At 42.5% G+C, this 20276-nt stretch overlaps 2 protein-coding genes across 4 annotated transcripts; both read left to right on the forward strand.

The window, feature by feature from the left end:
• Nucleotides 1-2528: 2528 nt before the first annotated feature.
• Nucleotides 2529-5793, forward strand: LOC147639721 (L-type lectin-domain containing receptor kinase IX.1-like). Of its 3 annotated transcripts, XR_015261874.1 has the most exons (4): nucleotides 2529-2645; nucleotides 2770-4595; nucleotides 4821-4900; nucleotides 4992-5793. XR_015261874.1 is itself a non-coding variant. In XM_086773181.1 (3 exons), exons 1-3 carry the CDS (start codon nucleotides 2579-2581, stop codon nucleotides 4836-4838), a joined length of 1911 nt encoding a protein of 636 aa, XP_086629307.1. In that variant the 5' UTR covers nucleotides 2529-2578; the 3' UTR covers nucleotides 4839-5793. The 3 variants fall into 3 exon arrangements, 2 of the variants coding, with proteins under 2 accessions (XP_086629307.1, XP_086629298.1); XM_086773181.1 differs by having other exon boundaries at nucleotides 4821-5793; XM_086773172.1 differs by lacking the exons at nucleotides 4821-4900; nucleotides 4992-5793 and having other exon boundaries at nucleotides 2770-4811.
• Nucleotides 5794-8801: 3008 nt separating this feature from the next.
• LOC147639722 (uncharacterized) lies at nucleotides 8802-10764 on the forward strand. The gene has a single exon (XM_086822452.1). It carries the CDS (start codon nucleotides 8977-8979, stop codon nucleotides 10447-10449), a length of 1473 nt encoding a protein of 490 aa, XP_086678578.1. The 5' UTR covers nucleotides 8802-8976; the 3' UTR covers nucleotides 10450-10764.
• Nucleotides 10765-20276: the final 9512 nt, after the last annotated feature.

Here is a 20276-nt window from a genome sequence, read left to right on the forward strand (position 1 = left end):
AATGAGAGAAATAGATCATTCCAATGAGTGAGAGTACGCAACCATGGAGAGGGGGAGGTCTAGAGTGGGCTCCCCTTTACTATAGTGTTGCTAAGAGGGTCGGCCTCTCCATGGCAATCCTTTGCAAGTCTTGTAGAGATGGTATGCTTGAGAATTATAAATGAATTGGAAATGGTCTTAGGCATGGCCAGAGAAACAAAAAATTGAATAATGGTTAGCATTCATCTCTTGCGAAGATGAGAGGATAGAGGTGGAGGTGGAGATGGATTCCACGAGTGGAGCTTGGAGAGGTAAGGAAGGTTGGGCATGGGATAAGTGACACATTCCTCGAACAACTCCTTCCTTGGATGAGTTGGAACGGTCAACTTTAAAGTAGAAGTTGTGGAAGAATAATGCCATACTAATGTTGATAGGTGCTTTTGAAGTAATGCCATCAATTTGCTAACTATTGATGGGTGCTTTTGAAGTAATGGCATCAATCCACAAACTATTGTGAAGGGAGAGCTAGCCATGCACATATTGTAAAGCCACATTGCCAAACTTTTAGGAATCCCACATGTGCTCTTGGGGGGGTCACTATATGTAAATCCTTTGAATTAGTACACTCAAGGGCTATTTTAGAAAAACCCTTATTTGTGAATTTTTTGTAAATAAAGCACACCCTTTCTCTATTCATTTTGTGAATAACCCCTTTAAATGGTACCCTTATGTATATAAAAAAAGTATAAAAAACGGATTTAAAAAATCCCTTTTGTTGAACTCACATGATATACTTACATATTTATGAGTGACAAACATCCCCCCTCGCCCCCCGAGCATGCGCTCAAATCAAAATATATTATTATCATCTTTTGTCAACTCTTGGCGGACATGTATAAGGGTATTTTTCCCTAAGGGTTTTTTCTAGTCCATTATGGGAAATGAGTCCAAAAGTTTATTATTTTTTGCAATGGACTAGCACTCTACGGTGTTGGGATGATAGGTTGACTTGGGTGGTGCTGAATAATAGATCTAGCTTTGAGAGGCAATCACTATGAGAGGTGTAATGGGGCCACAAGGAATGGCATTGGCAAACTGTGTAACCCTAACTAGAGCCAACTAGAGGCAATTCATTCCACTTGCATGGTAGGTGATCTCCTTGGATAGGGGCCCCTCCCAATGGAGACATCAACTTAAAGATCAAGTCCCTCACCAAGTGCTAGCTACTCTCCTGACCTGCTTGTAATCAATTGCAAATATCCCCTACTTCTTGTGGTTTGCTCCCCATGGAGGATTACTTGTTGATCCTATATATCCTTTGGGCTTGCTTGTGGTCCATCAATCACAACTATCTCCTCTCCTTATGGTTGGGCCCCATGAAGGATTGCCTATTGACCCTTATTGATGCACCAAGCGATGCACTAGAGGCACACAAGAGACCATTTGGCATCGCCTCTAGAGATGCTAGGTGATGTAGTGGTTTAGAGGAACGTCCCACTCAATGCGATTGGGACTTGTGGCATTTCATTAAATCTTACATAAAGCTGCACGATCACTACAAGCCACGTACAAAGAGCTACAGGGATTGTTTTTTTTCCCATATTTTGCAATACGAGCAGTGCTTGAGGGTGGGGTCCTCATGCACTGCAAGTCCCATTGATGCTCAGTGGGACATGGCTCTTAGGATATGCATCCTTGAGATCCTTACTCAATGTTGTTCAACCAGGTTAGAGTAGATTTTTAGTATGAGGTCGTGGCCATCTTCCCAACCTACTTGGTTAAAGATCCCTTAATGATCAACTCCCAAATCACTTAGGTTACATTGACATCTTGAGAAGAGTCCCTTGCAATGTTCAATATGATAGTTTAGAAACCATAGGTGGTATCACTACCTATGGTTACATTGACATCTTGAGAAGAGTCCCTTGCAACGTTCAATATGATAGTTTAGAAACCATAGGTGGTATCACTACCTAGCATATCCACGAAGTCTACTTATGGGTAGACAAGAGACTTAACCTGTGAGCACCAAGAGGATTCTTGCAAGGCATGCAAGCATCGTGAACCCTTTCACAAGACTTGCTTCCAGACATTGTCAATCATATATGTTGATCGTATAGCCCCCTAAACTATGGTTTGCACATTTGCCTTAGTGGACAGCTTAGCTGTGAATCCTTTTTCAAAGCTTAATCACGAATTCCCAGTTGTTACGCACCTAGCTAGGTATGCTACACCTTGCCTATAGAAGGTCATGAAGTTGTCAAAATCCACTAAGTGGGAATTATAGCAGGAAAAGGTCTAAGACTTCTTGGCGCTTGAGCGTGTTCCTTTGACGGTGTTGAGCGTGTTCCTTTGACGGCTGCCAGCGAGCCTCATGGTGTTGAACGCTATAGGGAAAATGCTTGTTCACGTAGAAGTTTCCTTACAAATGTGGACACGGAGACAGCGGTCAGCGCGCTCACGTGGTAGATTGATACAGATGGGGACGGGCACGTCATGTGAAGACAGGACTCCTTTTTGAACGTGGACCTTCCTTCCTTCATGGCGTCTCTCTTCTTCTCTTCCCCATCTTTTCTTCATCTCACCTTCGTATTCCTTCATGGCGTCTCTACTACACCTCATCTCAACCTTCATGTCGATCTACAGCTTCTCCGTCCTCGTGTCAGGTACACACACCCACCCACCTTCTCTTTCTTCTCTTTCTTCTCATGCATGGGGAGGAAAGAAAAGCAAGGGTGTAAGTGCAGGTTGCGGGAGTAGTGATAGCCATAGTGATATGTTGAAATGCAGGAGCCACAGTCAATCTGGTGAATCGATGTTCCTACGTCGTTTGGCCAGCCATCGTAGTCTCTGGTGGTTCTCTGGAAACCCTGACAGGAATCAGCCCTGACAACAACCACTCGGTTGAGCTCCCTTCCCCTTGGGACGGACTCTTCTGGGGACGAACTGGCTGTAGCCTAAACGGCAGCTATGAATATGTCTGTGACGATGGAAACTGTGGAGGTACTAACAACAGCATAGAATGCACAAGCAACGGCACCAGTTTACCAGTTACCCTTGCAGAAATCTCGCTAGTCAACAACAATCTCTCCTACTACGATATCTCTGTTGTTGATGGCTTTAATCTACCTATCACTATCTCCCCATCCTCCTGCAAGAACGCCAGTTCTCTGACTTGTGGAAGCCCCTCTTGCAGAGCTGATGCTCTTCGCCACTGCCCCGCAGAGCTGTTGCGAGTCTCCGACAAAGGCACCCCCTTCGCATGCTCCAGTGCATGCAACGCTTTCCAAACCGACCAATACTGCGCCTGTTATAACTCATCAGATAGCGCTTGTGCACCTAACAACTACACTCAAGTCTTCAAGGGTTTCTGCCCTACGGCCTACACCTCTCCCTTCAGTGGTAGTACATACACTTGTTCTGATGCTGATTTCACACTAACCTTTTGTTCAGATGGCAACCTCCAATCTGCCTCGCCGCCTCTCTCTCCAGGTCTCCCGAGCTACACACCTGGAATTGGCACTCCAATTAGCGGAAGCATACCTCCATCACATGCACGCCAACCTGTTACTGGACGGTCCAAACACTCGATTCGTCCTGTCCTTATTGCGGCAGTATGTACTGGGATTGTTGTCGTTGTGGGAGCTATTTTTGTGTGCTTGATCTTGATGCTGAGGATTCAACGGAAAAGCAAAGCAGAACCCAACATTTCAGGCATTGGTCCTCAGAGGTTTAAATACAAGGAACTCTATTCTGCCACCAAGGGCTTCAACCCCTCTGCATTAGTGGGACAAGGGGCACAAGGACAGGTTTACAAGGGCGTTTTGGGAAGGGGCGGGGTACAAGTAGCAATAAAGAGAGTGGCAGCTGATAAAGCCGGCAGAGGAATGCGTGATCTCATCTCCGAATTGCGTATCATAAGTGAGTTGAGGCACCGGAATCTGGTGCAGCTTCAAGGATGGTGCCAACACAAAGGAGAGTTCCTGGTTGTGTATGACTATATGCTCAATGGCAGCCTTGATAACTTGCTATTCCCAGGTTGCAGTGAACAGATCATTGATTGGCACATTCGATATAGGATCATTTGTGGTCTAAGCACAGCACTGTTGTATCTTCACGAGGAAGGAGAAAGACGGGTTGTCCACAGAGATGTGAAACCCAGCAATATTATGCTGGATGCCAATTTTGACGCAAAACTCGGAGACTTTGGCCTGGCACGTGTTGTTGATCATGATGGTATTCCACAGTCCACGACAGCAGCTGGCACAATCGGTTATGTTGCCCCAGAGATTGTCACAACTCGGCTTCCCACTGCGGAATCTGATGTTTACAGCTTTGGTATTGTTGCTCTGGAAGTGGCATGTGGGCGACCAAGCTTTCAAATAGCCCCTGAATCTGGTTCTATTTTCTTATTGGACAAGGTGAGGGACTTGAGCAAACAGGGGAGATTAATGGAAGCAGTTGATCGACGCTTGGCGGGAGTCTTTGATCTTGATGAAATGGAACGGCTATTTTTTGTGGGCCTGGCTGCTACAGATACAGATCCAGAAAAACGTCCAACCATGAGACAAGTTCTTGCTATTCTAACAAAGCAAGCACCGGCTGCCTTAGAAGAGGTTGGTAACTGTTTGTTTAGTCATTCTCTTCTTATGACTTCTTTCAGCACCATTTTACACTGCATCCTTCATGCTACCCACTGCACCATTCTGTATTCTCTTCTGATGGGTCAAGTTGTTAGCAAGATGTCCGTTCTTTACACTAGGAATTTCAAGAATGTGTAGATGGTGTCAGTAAATCAGTGCTTTTGTAGGATGATAATACACTACACATTATGTGGGCAGGATGTTGGCGGTCTGTAGCTGATCGAATCACACGACATGACTCAAGATGCCAAAAATAATAAACTAAGTGATGATGGCATGTAAGTAACATGTCTTATGAATGGACAATGGTCGTTGTCAACTTGTGATTAAGCTTTGAAATAGGATTTACAACTAAGTTGTCCACTGCAGGCCAACCCCTCGTGTGATCACCTATAATATTTTGCTACGCATAATTTGGGTATGTTCCTTAGAAGAAGCATATGACAAAGGATAGCGGGAAAGTGAAAGATGAATTCAGTTGCTTGCAAGGTTTTCAAAATAACTCATAAGATCCTAGGGATGGTCACTTTTTAAAAATGTATCATATCACCTAAGTTAACTGGAGGGGAATTTTGACTAAAAAAATGTATACTTTATATGTGTACATTAGGGGATGGAGGGGTTCTCTCATGACACCTACAACGAAAATATAGCATGCGTATAGGGGTATTATTTATAATCTCTTGAATGCATGTGATATATTAGACTTTTGAAGAGTGGCTAGCCTGTCAATAGAACCTAAACCACACTCTTCCTTACTTTTGGTGCAAACCTTTTAGGAAACTTTGGGTGACTTCTCTTCCTAGATAAGAACACAAAACAAGAATCAATTTTCAAAAGGGTCTTATTGGGAGGAGACCAACAAGAGAGATATAGGCTAAATAATGTTTGATGACAATAAATTTGTGTGCTAAAGATAATTGTAGACCTTTCATTCTTGCCATCTTTGGGATAAAAATTTGAAGAAACCAATTCCATATCAATGACTCCCATGGGAATGCCTTATAGGTACCCCTTTGAAGATGGATTGACAACCTAGAATCTCCATGTGGGGGATAGGTGACCCGTCACTAGTGATGAAGAATTGATAAGAGATCTCAAGGCAAAACAAACTTTTCACCCCCCCAGTGGAATATGAGTGCTTTATGTGCAGAATCTCTCTCTCTCTCTCTCTCTCTCTCTCTCTCTCTCTCTCTCATTTAGAAGTTATAAAATCTATCTTGCTATAGTAACAAAACAGTGGGAGGGTTTCTTATCGTTTGCATGACTTGGATGACAATTTTGGGTTAGATCTAAAAATGGAGCTAAAACATTTTAGCAAATTTGAGACTCCTAGGCCTTGTTTCTCTAATGGTGAATCAGTTGACAAATTACTTTGTTATCTTTCTTACCCACAATTAAGCTTTGTTTCTATTGCACATCCATTTGCTTTGAGTCTTCTTCTATGCTTACATGGACTATTCAAATGGACTTATGGGACTTTCGTATGCCCAAAGTCAATTTACAAGGGCATTGTTTTTGATGATGTAAGCAAACTATGCCCCCTCTTTTGTACCTTGGCCAAAGAGGCAGGGTCACAAAAACCTTTGGCATAGTTACACAACCCATACATTTGTAGTTTATGGAAACTGAATCTTGATTGAAAAGGTAAGTCTTTTTTGGTGATGTAGCCATGGTTAACTTGGCCCATTCGTGGAAAGGTTCATTTATACACAACATATGGCTTTAGTTCAACTACGCTATGCATGTGAGGATTGAAGAGAGTGCGGGAGCGTGTGTGCATGTGTGTGGAGTAGCACAGAGATGGAAAAGGAGAAGAAGGCACAAGATGTGGACTCCTTGTCACACACACTGAGTGACTAGGGTTTGAGAGTCCTTATTAGCTATCGAAAAGAATGGTATTTGGCCACCCACTTACTTAGGGCTAGCACAATGGGGTTTACCACCCCAACAACCTCCCACTTAAAGGCCAATGTGCCTTTAAGTAATAAGGTGCCTATATATATATATATATATATATACATACATACAAAAATGGTAGAAATGATTATCTATCAAATGCCCATCAAAGTCTGGCAATGTGTAAACCGCTCTGAAGGAAGCCCCTTTGTAAGAAGATCTGCAGGGTTTCAATTGGTGTGAACCTTGGCAAGCTACATCCGCTTATCCTTCAACACCTCACAAATGAAGTGATACTTCAGAGCCACATGCTTTGTCTTCGCATGAAGCACTGGATTCTTTGCTAGTTGTATAGCACTTTGACTATCACAATGTAGCACTAGCATCTCAACGCTTATGCCCAAGTCTCCCATTAGATGGGCAAGCCATAAAGCTTCCTTGCAGGCCTTTGATGCTACAACATACTCAACCTCAGTAGTAGACATGGTAGTGCAATCTTGTAAAACTGAGATCGCCATGAAACTGCACCTCCAATGAATGTGAAAACATATCCCGAAGTGGACCTTCTCTTGTCCAAATCTCCTGCATAATCCGCATCTGTGTAACCAATTACACATGTTCCTTGACTTCCAAAGCAAATGCACATGTCCTTTGTACCATTTAAATATCTCATGACCCCTTACTCCCAATGTTTCTTGCCAGGATTTAACATGTATTTGCTAACCACTCCCACTGCAAAAGCAATGTATGGACATGTGGTTATCATAGTAAACATCAAGCTCCCAACAGCAGATGAATAAGGCACCTTTTCCATTACAGCCTTCTCCTCATCAGCCTTTGGGCAATCATTTTGACTTAGTTTTATCAGCCTTTGGGCAATCATTCTGACTTAGTTTCACATATGGAGGCAATGGAGTACTCAATGCCTTCACCCTCTCCATATTGAAATGCTTGAGCACTTTGGAGATGTACTCAGCTTGAGACAAATATACCAATCTCTTTGTCATGCAAAATGTGCATACCAACTATATGGCTCCATAGATGATATCCCATCTCACCAGAATCACCATATCTGCAGCACTTACAGTGTCAAAACGGGTCCTGAAACAACCTCAGATGCAATTTTGGAGCAGACCAAGGGCTTTGCCCTTACCCGAAGCATATGTCGACCTCTTTGCGCTCATCGAAGGAGGGCATCTTGATCTGAGAACACAACCCTATGTGCTGGCGGTGGTACCCTAGAGCTCCAATCTGCTTTGATACCAGTTGAAGAGAGCGTGGGAGCGTGTGTACATGTGTGTGGAGTAGCACAGAGATGGAGAAGAAGAAGAAGACACAAGATGTGGACTCCTTGTCCTTATTCATTATCGAAAAGAATGGTGTCCGACCACCCACTTACTTAGGGCTGGCACAATGGGCTTTACCACCCCAACAAGGATTGCCTAAGGGGTACTTCATAGCATGAGCTCTATTGATTGGCAGCTATTGGCTGATTGATGTGTTTGATCTCAAAATTCTTAGCTGCATCAATTTTGGCATAGTTAAAATGATATGACCAAGCTACATTTGGTTGCTTTCATGCGTAGGCCAAGCTTTTGGCCCGGCAAGGTTTTCTAATGTTAGAAAACCATGCTTGCTTGTGGTAACTCTACACAAAGAGGTAGAGTTGCAATGCCCTCATTTGATCCCTCTCGCCCCCTACCTTAATAACCAAAAGAAACCATACTATTACAATAAAGTAAATGGTTTGCTGATGTAATACTCGCTTGCAACGGGGAAAAGGACCCTTTTTATACAAGATGGAACAGTTAAGAGCACCTTCTAGGCACATGCTCACGTTGCTTGTGCAAGGTTTTGGCTGACACAAGCTAATTCTATCCCTCATTTGGTGACTGTACATAAGAAGCAGAGCTACTTTAATCTTGAGATTATCTTTGGCTTCATATGCCTCTCCTACTTGTTCATAAATCATGATGTGTTGACGAAGGAAGTAGCATGAATTTTTCTCGTGAGAAAGCCTCCTACGCTACTCGGTACGCTACTCGGCTGGACAAATAGATTTACACTGCTTTTGACCCCTCTCCTTTTCATGCATTATTGATCTTCCTTTCTAAAGGCGCGCTGACGAAGCACAAATTGTTATTTTATCCAGCCTTTTCGGCGAAGACGCCAGCATGCTACGCGCGCGCGCGCGCGCGCTCTGTCTAGTGGGTGGGCTAGTTGCAGTCTTCGTCTTGCGCGCGCGCGCACACACTCTCTCTCTCTAGTGGGTGGGCTAGTTGCAGTCTTCGTCTTGCAGTTGTGGGCGAGAGAGAAAGAGAGGAGGAGAGAGAGAGCGTGAAGCTGTCTCTCTCCACCACCACCTTACCTCCCCTCCTCATATATAACGACTCCATAAGTGCGCGCGCACACAGCGCATGTCGAAAGCGGAGGGAGCACTGGGGGAGGTGTGCCTATGCAGAAAGGGGATTATGTAAAGGATGATATGAGTGCTCATTCCATGAGAGGAGGATCATCACCATCCTTAGCAGCAAGCGGTTCTGCTAATGCCTTCTTAAAGGCTCATGCATCATGCAAGCCTGGATCATCCTCACCGCCACGTGCACCTAGCTGCAGTGCCAGTCCGGTGAATTGGGTATCAGCTGAGCCTCGCGAGCATCTCTTTGACAAAAGCCTCACCCCGAGCGATGTCGGGAAGCTCAACCGCCTCGTCATCCCAAAACAGCACGCGGAACGCTGCTTCCCCCTTGATAGTAGCACCAATGAGAAAGGCCTGATGCTCAGTTTGGAGGACTCATCAGGAAAGATTTGGCGGTTCCGCTACTCTTATTGGGGAAGCAGCCAGAGCTATGTCTTCACTAAGGGCTGGAGTGGCTTTGTAAAGGAGAAAAAGCTTGAAGCGGGTGATATAGTCTCTTTTGAGCGTGGCGTCAACAACCGCAATGAGCTCTTTATCAGTTGCCGTCATCGCCCTACTGCTGTACAAGCATGCACCATTGCTACGACAAGCACAGGAAGCATCATTACCGATCATCTCCGCATGCGCTGCCAACAACATCAATCCTTGGCACATCCAACTTCAGTCCATGAAATGAGCTTCCATCAGAAGGCTATGGTCATCAAAAGCCTTCTGCAGGCCTCTGCAGGTACTCATGAGCCAAGCTTTTTGGTTGAGCAACCAGCTGTTCCATGTCAAGCTGCAAGGGAGCTTGAGTTTGCGGCATCATCACCGTTCTTGAATGCATTCATGGTGCAAGAGCGTCTTTTACAACAAGGAAGTACAGCAGGTGTGGCTGATGAAGGACAGGATCCCTTCTCTTTGAAAAGAGCAGGCAACAACATCCAAAAAACGCACAATTTTATGGGATCAAGTGCTGTCGGTTGTGGTTCATGGGAGCTTGGTTTGTGCAGCTCCTCTGCAAGGATTTCTATGGCCACATTGCAGTATCCAAATGATGAAGAGGTTCATGCAATGAATGCTTGCAAGCTTGAAGTCCAAGCAGGACCATCGCTTAGGATGCAACCTCTGAAGAGTAATGCAAGCCCCTGCTTTCTCATGAAAGCATCAAGAGAGTCACATGGGAGCAGGCTCTGCAATGAGGGAGTGCTCTCCAATGGCATGCATGATCTTGTAGGTGCTCATGGAGGAGAAAATGGTGGGCATCAATCAGAGATAGGTAAGGCAACAAGAAGAGGGACAATGGGCTCTAGTACTAAAGGCGGGCTTAGGTTGTTTGGTGTAGATGTGAGGCCTCATATGATGAATGATCATAATGGAGAGGAGGAAGAGAAGGAAGTAGAAGGTAATATACTAGGATTCTTTAGCTCATGCAGGCCAGGAGTAAAGGGTAAGAGAAGATTTGAAGATGAGCCAACTTCTCAGTCCTCAAGTGAGAGTTGCTCTAAAAGATGTAATGTTTCCTTATAAGCCCACACACAGACTTGGCGCCAAACGCACCCCCCCTCTCCTGTATTTTTACTAGCTCTTTGGTGACACTCTTGGAGGATGTAAGAAAGTTGAAGATCCTCCAATTTTGCCTAGTCTACCCTAATTGGGCCTCTCACCATTCAATTTTCTCTCTGTAAATACTCACCTCTCTTAATTCATGAGACAACCTAGTTCCTTCATGTCCTGTTTAACACCCCATCATGTGATGATGCTTGACTACACAAAGCAGCAAGCCAACACAACTCACTTTGTCTATATTGTTATTTTGCAATGTAAGAGGTTCAAAAGTTTTCATATTGTTTAAATCATCACTCTTAAGAGGCCCCTTCAGTTATGTTTCCTTGTAGTGTTCAACATCATGAGCTTTTGCTGACAAGGCTCAGAATACCTAGTGGGAGCAGGCAGGGGGCCTCCAACCCCGGGAGGGCCCTTGCCCTTATGTTTCCCGACAGTGTTGAACATCATGAGCATCTCCAGATGAGGGGAGGGTCCGCATACCTGGCTAAGTGTGGTGGGGGGACAGCCCCTTACCTTCTGTCTCCATATAGCTTCTGCCAAGGAGGCTCGCATACCTAGCTAGGTGCAGTGTGGGGCAGGGGGCTGCCGGCAGCCCCTGCCCCCCATTGCATCCAGCTAGGTGTACTCTGCCTCACCTGCAGAAGCTCATGATGTTGTCTTAAATCGGAATCATACTGGGAAGATGTCTATAGCATGTTGTGCATAAAGCTTCCATGATGAACATTGTTATCCGTGTAATGGGGTAAAGGGAGTATGGACCAAGAAGTATGTATTGATGCTTCAACTAGAGAAAAATATCTCAGTATATTGTGTCTAGTTATGTTTATGCACCTTTCTCATAGCTTATCTTCATCCGTAAGGAGGCATACGTGTGGGTGCTAATATCTCAACGTTCTCTTTCACGAGAAGTTTTAAACAATTTCACACCCTAATTCCCACACCATGGATTGCGACGACAGCATGAGCTTCTGTAGGTGAGGCCCGCACACGTAGCTAGGTGTGGTGGAGGGTGGAGAGGGGGGAGTGCTACCCTGCACCTAGCTAGCGTGGAGAACCAGAAGTGCCGCCCTGCACCTAGCTAGGTATGTCCGTAGAAACTTAGAAGGGGGACCAAAACTTCTTGTGAATTTAAGGCTCTCTTCTCGTGTTGTTCTTGAGGGGCAACATATGAACAACGTTCAGGAAATGATAACGTTAACGCTACACACACACACGGTGACACAAGTTCATTCTTCATTAATTTTTGACAGGGTTACATCATCAGTGGTTGTGTCTCGTTGGTTGTCGGAGCAGGTTATCATTATTTGTAAAAAATAATACAACCAAAGACAGAAAAAGTTTTTTTTCTTTTTTGGGCAAGGGTTGATTATATTTGTCAAAAGGTACAAGAATTTAGCATAAGGCTATCATGAAGATACACTGTCATACTTCATGGAGGCTGGACTACGAGTGAGCATGTACATAGACCATGGATGGATAAATGTAGATACTTAAGTAACCCTTCAATTAGCTTGGGAGAGAGGCCAGAAGCCAAGTAGGAGGCACATAAAATTGCTGGGGGCAGTGTCATCACTAAGGGTAAAGAAGATGCTCTAGGCTGTGCCAAAGCACAAAAGCTACACTAAAATAATTGAATGGCATGGAGATCCCAAGCTCTACAAAAAATATGAATGAGCTTGTCCCAAATCTCTACTAGACTCTGTGAAGTGGAAGAAGGTGCTCCCCCAAAGACTTGTGTGCACTGCTCCTTCCAAATTTGCCACCCTAGTAGGCTCCCAATGATCATCCATATCTCCCCTCGCAAGGCTAGGGCGTCTAAGGGAAGTCTTGTCCATGTTAGAAGAGCATGTGCACAAACACCATCTTATATCATGTATGTAAAAATTGACATCCTCCATGTTTGCCTCATATTGATGGCTACCTAGCAAAAGACACCTTAGGTGATGTACCCTAGAGAGGGGGCCAGCCAACACTGTAACAACCTACAACCTCCTCCTTGTTGCTAGATCTCATCTGATGTTGGAAAATCGCAAAATGGTCTAAATTGCCCCTATTGTACATTTTCTGAGAAAAGAGATTTTCTATTAAAAGCACCTTAGGAACAAGACCCAAGCTAAAAGTACAGAGGAATAAAGTATCATTAACAAAAGGAGGCTTAGGCGGTCCCTGGCTCGAAGCTCTTAATGTTGTCATATATAGGTAGTAGTGATATATGTGAAGACACTTAGGAATGCCGGGGCAATTTTTCCCTCACTTGGAGGTTTTTTCCCCGTGCATTGTATATACACCCATCATTCTAGGACTCACTTATCTTTGTATTTCGCACACTTATCAATATACTCTCTTGCATTGTGTGCTTGAAGCTTCTCCTTCATTGTCAAGATTTGTGTGTGCATTGTTTGCAACTCTAGCTCCGACAATTGGTTCCAGAGTAGGCATCGACTTCCCTAGCAATGCCGCTAGCACCCTCCCCGACTCCTGTTCTCACATTGAGGTGAGCTTTCATGAGATTTCACAGGTATCTATACTCTGCAAAACAAGGTAGGATCTGTTGAGGATGTTGCAGGTCTCCCGCCGGTGGCTCTGGTGTTGCTACTATTGCAGGTTTGGGTAGCTCTACTGCTGTTTGCTGCTTTTGTTGTTTTACCCCGAGGAGGTCACTATGTAAAAATTGCATATAGCACGTGCGAACAAAAGATAATTAAATAATCCCCTACTTATAAATTTTTTACATTTTCTTGCTAATAATTATACCCCTTATGTATGGATTTTTGTAGAAAAAACTAACCCTTCTATAAGAAATTTTCAATTTTTGAATTAAAAAATCCCTTACGTATGTACCTTTTTTGTAAATCTACTTAAATATTAATCCCTTATTTTGCTATCTTACATATCTTTAGGTGACCACCTCAGGTGTTTTACCCAATGCTGAACAGGCTCATTGGGATGGTAAGGACATGCAAGCTCTTGCATTGATTGCACTCATGCCTAAGATAGCAAACAAGCTTAGGATATTCTAGCTGGTCTCTATGTATGCAGGTCGTAAAATGAGGCAAAAAATCTCATGCCTAAGATAGCAAACAAGCTTAGGATATTCTAGTAGGTCGTAATAATGAGGCAAAAATCTCATACTTGTGTAAAGAGCTAGAATCAAAGATTATGTAGGAAGATGATGACATGAATGTTTTTCTTATTGAGATTAAATATCTCAGAGAGGAGTTGATTGCTACAGGTGAGAATATTCCAGATCATTCTCTTGTGCGGACTATTCTTGATGCATTACACCAGAGTCATATCAGACTTTTGCTTCCACTTGGAGACTTGTCACACTGAGGACAAACTTGATGCTGTGTGAAGTACGATTCATTGGTGAACAAGCTCTTGTAGGAGGCGTAATTAGGAAAAATAGGGCTAGGCAGCATGTAGTTGATTAGGCATTTGTGGCTGCACACAACAGAGAAGAAATGGCAAAGCTATGAACTCCAATGTTTCTTCTCCTATTAGCAAGCCTACTACTACATCTCCTTCCACCACCACAGGGGCAGCAACATTAAGTCTAAGAGAATAGGTGACAAAGGCAAGAAAAAGATCACGTGTAACTATTGCAAGGCATCTGATTATGTCATCAAGAATTGCCCTAAGCTTAAGGCTAAAGAGGCAAAGAAGAAAAAGTTAAGTCATTGCAGATGCTTCTATAAATTCAGATTTTGCAAATGTTGTGCGCACGATATAGAGTGGGCGTTTAGTGCATATTGCCAGTATGACCCATATGTACATGATGCATGTATAATAGTTTCTGATGACTCTTACGTATGGTATTTTGACAATGGTGCTGCTAAGCATATTACCTCACATAGTGATATGTTCACTTGTCTTTAGGAAATCCCTAATGGGAATATTGTCACGTGTGCCAACAATGCCTCTTAAGTGATGTCAAACTGTGAATGAGCCGAGATATTTTTAGCTGAGAAGGTTCGATGCGAGAAAACAAGACATGAGCGCCAAGTGTCAAATTTTGATAAAATTTCCCTTTATGGAGAAGCTGGCGCCCAAAATTCTTTATAAAAGAGAGCTATGCTTTCATTTTCAGCTATGGTGGATCGCAGGTTGGCCAGGGAATGCAAGCTTTTCCTCTGTTTTATGTAGAGTGGTGCTTTGTCTTGCATAATCACTCTCTTTATCCCTCTTTTATGATATGGTTATGCCTACAAAAAGGCTATTTCATTTGACATGTACAACGTATGTGGTCAAATGCTTGGTTGTTGAGGCAAGAGCCTCTATTGAACAGGGACAGGTGTAGCTAACTGCTACACCCAACTAGGAACAGAAGAGGGTCATAACCTCTTCAAGCAGGTGTCCGATTCAGCTCTATTTAGGGGCTATTTTTGGACTGTTTTGCAAGGGATTTGATGCCAGGGCTTAGGGCAACTGTGCCCAAAGGCTAGAGGATGGTACATGTACTCTCAGTTGGACTATTCTGAAAACCATGTGCACTCAAATATGCATGTATCTTCTTATACCAAGCTCGTGGAGCTTGCTTGAAACCGTATAAAGCCTTTTTCAACCTACACACTTTTTTCCCCTGCCCTTTTTGAACAAAACCACGAGGCTACATTACATACACCTCCTCATGCAAATATCCATTCAAAAATGTATTCTTAATGTCCAACTGATGTACATTCCAACCATTATTAGTTGCCACTGCACAAATGCTATGAATGGTTTTCATACGATAAGTGGGAGCAAACTAGTGCCTTAATCCAGTACATATGTATAATGATATGATTTTTTAATCTATATGTAATGTTGGTATAAAAACTATAATGAGTTTTTTTATTTTCTAGACATAATCCAAATGCTTACAAGAAAACTTAGCAAGATATGAAATGTTTTTAGTGGGATTTATAGCTTCCATACACATGTACATACTTGTGTGCTTGCAAACTGATGCATGCACATATATTCATGAGCATATCCATGCATGTGGGTGGGTGTGCACACATGCACACCCACCCACACATAATTTTTACTAACCACATACATGTGCATTTAAGCACCCACCCACAATTTGTACAAATAGTAAGAATCAAAATCCAAAGTCAGCTCCTTCTTGGAGTTTGAGAAAAATGACAACCTCTAATGTTTGCAGAGTCATCAGTATATGATGTGTGAGTATCTGTGTGTGTGTGTGTGTGTGTGTGTTTTATGCCATTTACTTGTTTTGCTAGTTCAATGAGTAGCTACACAACTACACTATTGTAGCTACGTGAGTAGCTACACGACTACACTATTGTGGAAATTTTTTGACAATGCCTAAGGTGATATGTTAGGCCTACTTGTTCCTCCCTCTTCTTTCTATCACCTAGATAATCCATCCAAGTTAAGGTTTGGTGACAACCTCACAAAGCTACTTACTCAAAAATTTTAGACAAGGCCTAAGGTGGTATGTTAGGCCTACTTTCTCCTCCCTCTTCTATCTATCACTTGGATAAGCCATCCATGGTTAAGGTTCAATGCGACAACACCATAAAGCTAATTACTCCTACACTAAGTTATGATTTTGTCCCAATATGGCAACTTATAATGTTGGGAAAAGCAGTGCAAAAAGGGGGAGTGTAAAATGCTGAGAAATGTGGTGCCATAGAGCACAAGGAAGAGGTATGGAGAGAGAATAAGTAGCCAAGCAAGAGCAAAGCATAGCATGCAGCCACATGAGCAAAGGGGATTATCCCACATTGATGTACAAGCCCAAGCATGTACCTCCTCATATAAAAGGGGACCATTTCAAGTAATGAAAATATATCAATTGCACAAATCTTAAGTCTATCTATGAGTACAAGTTTCAATCTTGTAACCTAATTGTACTTGAGTTCATTAGCACTACTCACTCATAATGATTTCACTTAGGTATCACCCACCTTAGACAAGTCATGTTAATTGTGTTGTTAGAGTAGGATTAGCATCTCATTAGGAAGTTGATTGTCAATAGGAGAGATTGATCCCTATTTCTCAACATGGTATCAGAGAGCCTAGGTTTGGCTCTCCATTGCATCTCCACATCATACTCTTAATTTATTTAGTTATTGTTTAATATCATTGGTCTGAGCACATGGTTAAGAGATACTAGGGATTCATTAGTAGGTCTTTGGAGGTAGGACTAGGCATTTTGTTCCTTTTTCTTCTTAGCACCATTAGGGTTTGAGAAAATTAAAGAGAGAAACTTAAAAAAGAAAGAAAAAGAAAGCACTTTATAGTAGCAAGAAAACTTAAAGGTGGTGCTCTTGTTGATAATAAAATCGATTGATACTCATTTTTTCTCCACCTTTGAAGCCTGGCCACACCAATAGAAACTTTGCAAAGGGATCATTGCAAAACTTTGTAATGTGTCCTTTTTGTCTTGACATGTGGCAAGGCCCACGCTGAGTACTAGTGTTCGAAAAAAACCCGGGTATAGTGTAATTTGCACTTGCAGATTTTTCAAATTACCTTCAAATTTGAAACTTAAGGGTACAAAAACCTGCAAATTTTGAGGGGTTGTAGAACAAAAACCTTCAAAATTTGAAAATTTTCTTTATAAATAATTTCACAATTTTTAGATGAAGGTTTTGTACTTTTTGGGAAAATAGTTTTTTTCGAACACTGCTGAGTACCCATTCAGGCATCCAATTTGGGGCCCTGTGTGCCACAACACAACCCACACACAGTAGAACTGACTGTGGCACACACCAACACACAATAGAACTGACAAGCCAAGAGAAAGGCAGTGGCATCTGCAACAAGCAGTGACACTTGTCTTGCATCAGAATCGACGGTCTCCAATAGACCGCATAGGCAATTGTTCTTGCAAGCGAAGACGACATTTGCTATAGTAGGGAACAACACACACGAGCGCGGTGAAAACCTGCAGATGAGAAGAAGAGAGGCAACATCATTCAGCATATCCATAATAGCCCTAGCTCAGCAACAAAACGACGAACCATAGATCTCAGGCAGCTCCTTCATTGAAACAAGTAGCAGTAGCCACAACAGCTTAAAAATTTAAAGATAAGGTTTTTTGAAGAAGGTGTAAGAACCCTAAGGTCTAAAAATCCTTAGTGGAAATGTCTTATTGAAGGGACTATTCACATGGCCATTAAAAACATGAATATATGTGCAAAAAGCACAAGGTGTCAGATCATATGGGATTCACTATCTACAACAAAATCTTCATGCCAACTACATCATCGAAGGAATTATCATCGGTATGGGTGTATCAAATATTTCCACAATGGTAATGTCATATCTTCACCAAAAATCTCTAACCTTTGTAAGCAACCAAATGAGCACGCTAACATGAAAGAGAAGAATGCAACTCGTGTAAAAACACTACAACCACATGAGTATGTGAGCGTATGTGTGCAAACCATAAATGGAAAAGGGCATCTAGTTCTCATTAAAGAAGTAAAGACAAAAGTCATCAACAAGAAGAACAAGAAGTGGAGTCAAGGTCATAGCAACCAAGAGGCTACCACGACATCGACATCAACATGAGAAATAAAGGAGCTACTAGGCGCTACCCTAACCAAAATAATATGTTGTAAAAGACACCAAAGGAGTAGGCAAATTGATGTAAAACACTCGACCAAAGTAGCACCCTAGGGGAGTGAAAAAAAAAACCTGACCATTTCTAAAGTAACCTCTTTGAGCTAGAGAGTAACCAAGCCAAAGAGCCATTGGGTTACCCAGCCAAGTTAGAAATGAGGGAGGGGGTGAAAATATGTTGTAAAGCTCGCATCAAACCACCTTGCAGTAGACTAAGAAAATGGCACCAAGGGGGGGTGTTGAGAAACGTGGTGCCATAGAGCACAAGGAAGAGGTAGGGAGTGAGAATAAGTAGCCAATTAAGAGCAAAGCATAGCATACAACCACATGAGCAAAGGGGATTTTTCCACATTGATGTACAAGCCCAAGGGTGTACCTCATCATATAAAAGGGGACCATTTCAAGTAATGAAAATATATCACTTTCACAAATCTCAAGTCTCTCTATGAGTACAAGTTTCAATCTTGTAACCTAATTGTACTTAAGTTCATTTATTAGCACTACTCACCCATGATGAGTTCACTTAGGGATCACCCACCTTAGATTAGTCATGTTAATTGTGTTGTCATTAGAGTAAGATTAGCATCTCATTAGGAAGTTTATTGTTAATAAGAGAGCTTGATCCCTATTTCTCAACACAAAAAGGGGGTGTGAAGAAAAAAAAGAAATATGGTTAAGGAGCAGAAGATTATTGCAGAGTGGCAAGTTGCTAAAGTAGATGGTGAGCGTGAAGTAAGGTGTTACCATGGAGTGGAAGGTAGATGATGCTCAACATTCAACCAAGCCAAAGATCAGGAGCATGAGTAGGGAAACCATTGCCAAGGAGAACATGACTTCAGATGTTTTTCCTCCAATGAGGTGGGCCGTATAAAGAAAAAATGTCCTATACTAAAATGTGGATGATGGGCACTCACTTCAGGAAGAAAAAGATGAAGTAAAAATAAGGAAAGAGCAGTCCAGAACAAAAAAAGAAAAGAAGCATGGAGTCAGGGCAACAAATGAGAGTGCATCATAGGAAATAGTACTTGAATGCTTGAAGGTGGCAAAGGTTAGGTAGAAGGGCCTAGCCCTTCTACCAAACCTATGCCACCTTCAAGCATTCCTAACATCATAGGAATTAGTACTTGAATGGTTGAAGGTGGCAGAGGTTAGGTAGAAGGGCCTAGCCCAAGCAGAAAAATATAGCCATCTAGGCGTGAATGGACACCTTAGGTTTAGCTAGTATATAAGAAAACACATCCATTGTTTAGGGTTGCTGCCCATTTTATACTTTCAACATGGTGTGTGTGTGAGTTCAGGTCCATTGTGAGCTAATAGTGTTATCGGAGCCATCCACACTAACCTTCTTGATTGGATAAACAATCTTTCCATATCTACATAGTTCTCTTGTGTTTTAGAGAAGATTGTCGAGAATTTTGTAAGTGTCTTCAATTTATCATCATGAGTGTCTTCAATTCATCATCAAAACCTTTGTTGGTAGACTTTGGGGTTCTTTGGATCACAATAGGTCAAATTTTGTAGATCTCTAACTTAACATAATTTTCATCCCTGTTTTTTCTCTTTGATTTGCTAATTTAGGTTCACTTGGATCGACGATCTAACTTTTACAATCGTTTGATTCCTGCATGAATCATGGGATTCGACATGATTCAATTATGCAATTCAGGACCTAACCCTAATATGAAGCCTCATTCTCTTAATGCCCAACTCCGAGAGCCTGCTACGCGAAGCCTAGAGAAAATAGATTGAAGCACTTGGAGCCTATGTGTGAAGCCCAGTTACCCCTTGGAAGTAGGGCATGTCAACACGGCCTCCCTCCAAGTATTATTTTGTCTCGAGCTCTCTTTATTATTAGTTTGTATTAGTTTTCCTCTAAGCATAGTCATTCAAGCTTTTATAGCCTTCTAGCAAGAACAAGAAACATTTACAGTTCGGCTATAGTGCCTCCTCAAACTATTGCAACTCATCACAATGGCAGCACAAGAAGTTCCCATGCTCTATAGATACTAGTCTAGGAGAGCGTGCTTTCCATTGGCTTTCATTAACCATTCTAAAGCATTCAAGGAATGAACATTCTACATTGTAACGTCTAAGATGACCAGCACATCTACTTATCCTTACCTTTCCATCAAACCAATCCATGGGGAAAGTAAAATACTCCACCCAAACATGACCAACATGTTTTTGTTCCATTCTCATCATTGGAG

The sequence above is a fragment of the Cibotium barometz genome, chromosome 3, assembly GCF_041138505.1.
Source record: "Cibotium barometz isolate CiBa-2024 chromosome 3, ASM4113850v1, whole genome shotgun sequence".
NCBI lineage: Eukaryota > Viridiplantae > Streptophyta > Polypodiopsida > Cyatheales > Cibotiaceae > Cibotium > Cibotium barometz.